The sequence below is a fragment of the Panthera pardus genome, unplaced genomic scaffold (genome assembly GCF_024362965.1).
Source record: "Panthera pardus isolate Hobbes unplaced genomic scaffold, ASM2436296v1 HiC_scaffold_2, whole genome shotgun sequence".
In the NCBI taxonomy this organism is placed as follows: Eukaryota; Metazoa; Chordata; class Mammalia; order Carnivora; family Felidae; genus Panthera; species Panthera pardus.
This window is the reverse complement of record NW_026526765.1, coordinates 62,769,535-62,777,206: the sequence shown is the minus strand read 5'-3', so window position 1 is coordinate 62,777,206 and position 7,672 is coordinate 62,769,535. Positions and strand designations below refer to the sequence as shown.

Below are 7,672 nucleotides of genomic sequence, written 5' to 3'. Positions count from 1 at the left end.
TGTGTGTGTGAACGAGGGTGGGGAGGACAGCGTCTTGCTTCCTCTCCAGTTGATGTGACTCTAGGAGGCAGCCACGTGCAATAAAAGAAAATATGCACAATCCTGTAGTGAGTCCTGCGTCCGAATCCTAGCACTGTCACGTTCCATCTGTGGGACCTTGAGCAAGTCAGGGCACCTCTCTGAGCCTCTTTCTCCTCTGCCCAGCGCTGGAGATCGTGTGCCTCACTCAGTGAGAGCTCTAGAAACAGCAGCAAAACCAGGATTTGATCCGGGCTGAGCCACCAGCGTGAGGCGCGCCCCCCTGCAGGAAGCATCCAGTGGGCGCGGAGGGCCTCCCGGACGCTTCGGAAGCCAAGGACTGGAGCGGTAGCCCTCAGAGTCGTCCCCCACCCCCAACCCCGGGCCCGGAAGGAAGCCAGGGCAGCGGAGGGGCCCCGCGGCCAGAGCGGGGAGCCGGGTTGAGGGCCGGGAGCCGGGCCGCAGCCGCCGCTGCTCATCCATCAGCCGGACGAAGAGCAGAGGCGCGCTCTCGGCCCTCTGTTTGCTTTCTCGCCAATTATTGCCGCGCCGCAGCCCCTTTGTTGATACAGTAGTCCGAAAAAGTGCTAATGTTCATTTATCAGGGGGCCCGCCGGGGACTCCCACGAGTTGCGATTCTTCCCAAAATATAAACATGGGGCGAGCGTCCCAGACAGAAACCCCCATCTGTTTCCCCGGCGCGGGCGGAGAGCGAGGCGTTGTTGAAGATAAAGCCGCGGATAACGCCGCCTGTCTCCAATGGACGTCTCCCCGGCGCATTAATGACATTCCCGGTGATAGTTCCAGCTTATCTTTCAATTAATCATATATACCTTTTGCGGCCTGCCCTGCTGATTGCAGGAAAGGGGGGCCGGCTTGGGCCGTGCCGATCGCTTTTTCAATTAATAATATTTTATGCGCGCAGAATGCGCTCAAGTCATCTGGAATTTGGCTCATCTTAAAGCCCCAACTCTTTAAAAGGCGAGGAAACAGATGGATAGATTTTTCGATCTCTCCTCTCTGCCTCCTTCTCTCTCTCTCTCTCTCTCTCTCTCTCTCTCTCTCTCTCTCTGCTTCTCTCTAGGCTGAAAGCTGTTTGTTTGTCCTGCTAGTTTGGCCAAAGTGCGGCTTAGAGAGGCGGCCAGGTTGGGTCAGCCGCCCTTGGGAAGGAAGACGTGTCCCTAGTGAGTCTGGAGAATCAAGTTTCCTACCTCCCCACCCCCAACCACTGTAACTTCTATTTAAAGAAAACAAAAAGTTTTAGTCACTCAGAAAGTGAGGACTGCAAAGAAAAGTTAGCAATTGCTCTTGGACATTTCTCTGTGGAGACCAGCATGGGTCGCCCAGTTTCCATTTTGCTGGTATTTATCCCTTTTTTTTTTTTTTTCTTTGCTGGATTTCCTCTCTCTGGTAACGCTAAGGTCTGTTTTAGAGCCGAGGGAAACTACAATTGGATTCACTGAGGGTATAGGGAGTGGAAAAGCCACTGATTTCGTCCAAATAGGGAAGGTTTTCTTTCCTCCCCTTTTCATGACACCTGACCCACAGGTCTATCTGTCAGCCCTGGGAACCATACCCGAAAATAGGTGATAAATCTTAACTGCCTTGATTTGCAAAGGAAATGCCAAGGTGTTTTTTTTTCTTCCTGCAGAACTATCTCTTAAACACACGCGCGCACACACATACACACACACACACACACACACACAGGAAAAAAAAAAACTAAAAACAGGGATCCCGGATGCAGCCTCGATGTCCCCCATTAAACGGTAATATTTCAGGCACTGGCTCACACTAATCTTTCAAACTGTCATCGCAAACCGCCCGACCAGCCTATTCACTTAACAGCGCTCCCAGGACCCTCGCTTGGAGCTCTTTTGAATGAGACATTTAATTGAATCGGATGTGGTTCGTTTGCCAGACGTCACCGCCTAGGCGATAGGCATCCTTCCCCACTCCCCCCCGCCAAAATCTTCAAAGGCGAGGTAGGCCCCCAAACTAGGTTAGTTGAGGACGATAACCAAAAGCGTTGCGCGGAAGGGCAGAAGAGAGGCCACTGGTCTGCAGGTCCCTCAAGGAAGAACCCGAGTTGGGGCCTTGGGAGATGGGTGAATGCCAAGGGTTTCTGAGGCTTGAGAGCACCTCCCCCCACCACCCCTCTGCCCTCCACACATTTGAAAAAGGTATCTCTCTGCAGACCCAATTAAAGATTCCAGAAATGCACGTCGACCCTGGCTGGAAAATTCGAAGATAGATTTCCACCGCGAAGGCCTGGGCCTGGTACTGGCACCTGGCTCCTGGAAGTCGGGTCCGAGAGCTGCGAGACCACGGGAGAGCCTCGCGGGGGTCCACTCTCCTTCGCCCTAACCCGAAGGCCACAGGTCCTGGGAGGGCGGGTTTGACGGCCCCCCCCCCCCCCCCGTAAAGATACCAATGTTAGGCCTGTGCTTAATCCGATCTCGCCCTTCCCCGAGGCGCTGCCATACGGCTCACCGCCCCCGCTTGAGCACCCAAAGTTCCGTGTCCCGGACATACACCATCTTGTCCCTCTTGTTACCAAACTTGTGCGTTGCCTCGGTGCTTCGAGTGTGAATTCGGGAGTCTCGGCTGTATGCCATGTCCTTGGCTTGCCTTTGCCCCTGCGCACCACTCTTCTACTCCAAGCACTTCTACCCCAGTCCCCAAACACGTACTTTGCTAAAAGCTGAGCCTTCCAAGTCTCCATTCTTACCAAGTCCCCGCACCACGCCCGCACCTTCCTGGCATAAGTCTGGGTTATGCCTTGTGAAAATCGATGCGGTTCTCCTAACAAGCACCACCAACTCGAGATAAAGTTAAGGCAGCGACCTTAACCTGGGGGCCATTCTGCCTGCCTGGATCTTGAAACTGTACACAAAACAGAGCGCCTCTCTGCAGTATTCTGGGGGTGAGGGGATAGCCCAAGCTTTCATCAGATCTCCCAAGAAACTAGGATGAGGTGGACCAGCACAGGGTCTGGCCGGGTAGGTAACTTGCACTCCTGAAACATTGATAGATTTGTCGGATGGAGATCACTTCTTAACTGACCCTGGAGCTAAAAATTAACACCCCGTGTGCCCAGCCCTTCCCCCATGCTCCTGGCCCCGCTGCCGCTGCCGTGGGATGCCCTCCTGGGAGCCAAAGCCAGCACAGAGATGTCTGAGAAATCCCTTCCGCGATGGGTTCCGGGGATCCCTGCCTGCCTGCCTGAGAACTAAACCTGGGCTGGAGCCTGAGGTGCTGGGGCTGATGAGGCCTAGAGGCCTTGTTGCTAGGCAGGAAGGACAGGGGAAAGTAGGAGGCAGGAATAGTGGGCTCCAGGAAAGGAGAAACTAGGTGGTTGGGGAGCTCGGTCGCCCTAGAAGACAGTTCTCTTCTGGGAAGCTGAGCTGACCACTGGGATTCTGGATTTGTTTCATTATTAAGGGGATGGTCATCTCTGAGAGGTGGCTGATAGTGACTGACGCCCCCTGCAGTTGTGTGTGTATATAACCTGCACTACTACCATAGAAGGTGGCCACCCACAACCCCACAACTGCCCAGCGTTCCTAGGGTACGGGCACTACTGGGGCATGACCGCCCTGTAAGTCAAGCCAAACAGAACCCCCAAATTACCCAGAATCTCCCCCTCCTGCCATTACCCCAGAGCAAACTTTCTCCCCGGTGCTTCTCTTCTTATACAAAGTCTTCCCTTGCATAAAAAAGTCTTTAAGACTCCTGGAAGTGACTCCTCCCCACCTCCCCCAGCTCCCCACCCAATCCTTCACTCCTGCATTCCGTTTTCGGTGCCAAGGAACATTTCTTCAACCCCCAGATCCACCCAACCTGGCCCAGACTCCATATCTAGAGAAGAATTAGGTCCTTTCTTGTATATGCGCCTCAGTGGGGGTTTCAGGCTAGTACCGTGGAGAAATCTCAGGCTACAGGAGCAATAGGAGAGCCTTCCAAATGCTTCGCGGCCCCTTTAAAAAGCTGAACAGGATTTTTTTTTTTTTTTTTTTTTTTTTTAGCCCTATGACTATATTAGGTGACACGACACTGCTCATCGCTCCTGTCATCGGGGCCCCCGGCCCAATGGCAGCCTGAGTCCCCCTCCTCTGGCCTGGTCCCGCCTCTCCTGCCCCTTGTGCTCCGCACTACCTGCCGCCTGGCCACAACCCGAGCAGGGAGGCGGGTGCGCGGGCGGGTGGCGGGCACCATGCAGGGAGGCTGCCAAAGGCCGTGGGCAGCGCTGCTCTCTGCCGCCCACCTGGCGCTGTGAGACGCGCGCTGCCACCATGTTCCCCAGCCCTGCGCTCACGCCCACGCCGTTCTCGGTCAAAGACATCCTGAACCTGGAGCAGCAGCAGCGCAGTCTGGCTGCCGGGGAGCTCTCCGCGCGCCTGGAGGCCACCCTGGCGCCCGCCTCCTGCATGCTGGCCGCCTTCAAGCCCGAGGCCTACGCGGGGCCGGAGGCCGCGGCGCCCGCCCTCCCGGAGCTGCGCGCCGAGCTGGGCCCCGCGCCCTCGCCCGCCAAGTGTGCGCCTGCCTTCCCGGGAGCCCCCGCCTTCTATCCGCGTGCCTATGGCGACCCCGACCCTGCCAAGGATCCTCGAGCAGATAAGAAAGGTGAGAAGGAAACACAAGACCTGCTCCCTCCTGGGGTCGCTTTTGTGTCCCCAGCCGCCGCCGAGAAACTCTGGCCTGGGTGGAGGAGACGCAAGTGCTTGGGCAGAGGGCCGAACGCAGGGGGTTCTGAGCCTGAGAGACAAGGTCGTCGCCGGGGCCCCTGAGCCCCGCATCCAATCGGAGGTTTAAAAGAAATGCTGGATTGAGATGATCAGAAACAAGAGACAAAAGAAATATATATATATATATTTTTTTTTTTTATTTTGGCCTAACAAAGCCGCAGGAGGCAGCAGCCTCACTCAACGAAGTTAGCTATCGGTTTGTGGCACACAGAACAGAGAAAGAGATATTCTGTGTTAGGATTGTTGTCGTTTTTTAAATCTCTTTTGGATTTTTAAAGGTCTTTTCAGAATCTGCCAAAACCACCTAAACACAAGTTAAAATTCTGCACAACAGACATACTTTTGCTGCTCACAACTGGAGAAAGGTCCAGGACCTTCTATAGCCCACCGGTAACCCGGGTTTGTGGGGGTTTTCCTCCTTTGTGCCAGGACAGTGGAATCTTTGGGAACAAAGGCCTTGAGTTTAAAATGAGATACTGCCGGACCCTCAAGAATCTGATTAGCAGCTTTATTTTTCTGGCACAAATTCCCCAGGCGACCAGGGCCCAGGGGTTCTCTTCTGGAAAAAGTTAGGAAATGCCGCGCGGGTAAAGTCGCGAGGCAATGGAGGAGATGACGGAGGAAGGTGGCCGCATCGCTCCGAATGCCATCCCAGGATCGGGGAGAGGGGAGAGGCTGGCCCTGCCGCAGAAAGGGAAACGCTGGGGAGACTTTGTTCCAACACAGGGTCAGGGCGAATCCGAGGTGGCAGGGGGCGCCGGGCGAAGGGCCGCCATGAACCGAGAAGGGATCTTTCTGGCCTAGAGAGGTTTGTCTAGGAGCAAAGGGAAGGCCCGGAGACAGCCGCTGGCGGGTCAATTCCATTGACCGCTACCAATTCGACTCCAACTCGAGTAGGCGGGCCGGGCAGGTTCCGAGGCTGCCTGCCCACCCGCGGTTTCTTGGGCGCCGGACAAGCCCCGTGGCGGCTTCGACCAGCAAACCAACACCTTTTCCCCTTCAGTTTCTTCGGGGTTCTGTAATTTTGACACAGTGTGACCGATCCTGGGGTGAGGCCTTGGTTCCCTTCACTCAAATTCTCAAGCCAGAGTAGCCTTAATCTAATTCGCCCCAGGGCATCACCCGGTTTTATTTTCTTTGCAGCCTGAAATCTTAAGTCACAGTCTGTCTCCCTCACTAGAATGTGAATCCCCCCCGAGGACAAGGACCTCTGGTGTTTTGTTCTCCAGTGCCGAGAGCCATGCCTGGCATATAGTAAGCGTTCAACAAATGCTAACTGGGGGTCGGAAAGCGAGCTGTCGGTGGCGCCCAGTGCACGCGGCAGAGGAGACGCAGCCAAGCTGGGCGCTCCAGACAGGTCGGGGGTGGCACCCGCTAGGGCTAATTACCTCGCAGGCGCATCGCGGATCGGGCCGCTCCGACCTGACCCGGCGTCCTTCTGCCCCTTTGTTTCCCCGCAGAGCTGTGCTCGCTGCAGAAGGCGGTGGAGCTGGAGAAGCCGGAGGCCGACGGCTCCGAACGACCCAGGGCGCGGCGGCGGAGGAAGCCGCGCGTGCTCTTCTCACAGGCGCAGGTCTACGAGCTGGAGCGGCGCTTCAAGCAGCAGCGGTACCTGTCCGCGCCTGAGCGCGACCAGCTGGCCAGCGTGCTGAAGCTCACGTCCACGCAGGTCAAGATCTGGTTCCAGAACCGGCGCTACAAATGCAAGCGGCAGCGGCAGGACCAGACTCTGGAGCTGGTGGGGCTGCCCCCGCCGCCGCCGCCGCCGGCCCGCAGGATCGCGGTGCCAGTGCTGGTGCGCGATGGCAAGCCGTGCCTAGGGGACTCGGCGCCCTACGCGCCGGCTTACGGCGTGGGCCTCAACGCCTACGGCTATAACGCCTACCCCGCCTACCCGGGTTACGGTAGCGCGGCCTGCAACCCTGGCTACAGCTGCGCCGCTGCTTACCCGGCCGGGCCGCCCCCGGCGCAGTCGGCCACGGCCGCCACCAACAACAACTTCGTGAACTTCAGCGTCGGGGACTTGAACGCGGTGCAGAGCCCCGGGATTCCGCAGGGCAACTCGGGAGTGTCCACGCTGCACGGTATCCGAGCCTGGTAGGGAAGGGCCCTACCTGGGGCGCCCCGACCGATCCCATCTCTAAAGAGGGACACGGACTCTCGGGGGAGGGAGGACCCCCTGACGTGTCTCCGAGTCCCTTGGATTTCACGTTCACTCCCGCAGGGGCCTAGGAGCTTTTTCGGCCCTATGCCCCTTTGTCCCCATGCTCGGGAGAGTTTGTGGCCGCGTTTACAGAGCTTGCGGCGAACGATCCCGCAACCTGGTGCCTCAGCCGTCATCCCCTGAGTGCCCTCCAAACGGCCACGGGCACCCCCAACCGGCTGAACACGGGCCAGTTGGGACTGGGAGCCCGGGTGCACCTTTCTTAGAGCCTGGGCCCGGCGCCCGGGCCCTTGCTGCCTTGCCGCCGCCCACCCACCCGTATTTATGTTTTTACCTGTTGCTGTAAGAAATGAGAATTCCCTTCTCATTAAAGAGAGTGCGCTGATCCGCATGTGTGCTTCTTTCGGCTTTCGAGAAACTGACTTTTGAAGGGATTTTTAAAAATATTTATTTATGTTTGAGAGACAAGGCGCGCGTGCCCGCAGAGGAGGGGCAGAGAGAGACGGGGCGGGTGGGGGGGGGCAGAGGATCCGAAGGGGGCTCCGCGCTGACTCCAGAGAGTCCGCGGCCGTGGGCTTCCAACCGTGAGATCATGACCTGAGCAAAGTCCGAGGCTCAACCGACTGAGCTACCCGCCCCGCCCCCCAAACTGAATTTTAGAAAGCAGAGCGTGCGTCCCGTCTGGTTTAGAGTTGCAGGTATAGGCATTCACTGAGCAAATTGATGATGATGATGATGATGA

At 57.1% G+C, this 7,672-nt stretch overlaps 1 protein-coding gene across 1 annotated transcript; it reads left to right on the top strand.

The window, feature by feature from the left end:
• The first annotated feature begins 4,100 nt into the window (after window positions 1-4,100).
• Window positions 4,101-7,315, top strand: NKX2-5 (NK2 homeobox 5). Its single transcript, XM_019450339.2, has 2 exons — window positions 4,101-4,644; window positions 6,227-7,315. Exons 1-2 carry the CDS (start codon window positions 4,314-4,316, stop codon window positions 6,865-6,867), a joined length of 972 nt encoding a protein of 323 aa, XP_019305884.2. The 5' UTR covers window positions 4,101-4,313; the 3' UTR covers window positions 6,868-7,315.
• Window positions 7,316-7,672: the final 357 nt, after the last annotated feature.

Coding starts and splice junctions, on each gene's coding strand:
- NKX2-5 (XM_019450339.2), top strand. CDS start 4,314: ATGTTCCCCAGCCCTGCGCTCACGCCCACGCCGTTCTCGGTCAAAGAC. Junction 4,645..6,226: donor TCCTCGAGCAGATAAGAAAG/GTGAGAAGGAAA, acceptor GTTTCCCCGCAG/AGCTGTGCTCGCTGCAGAAG.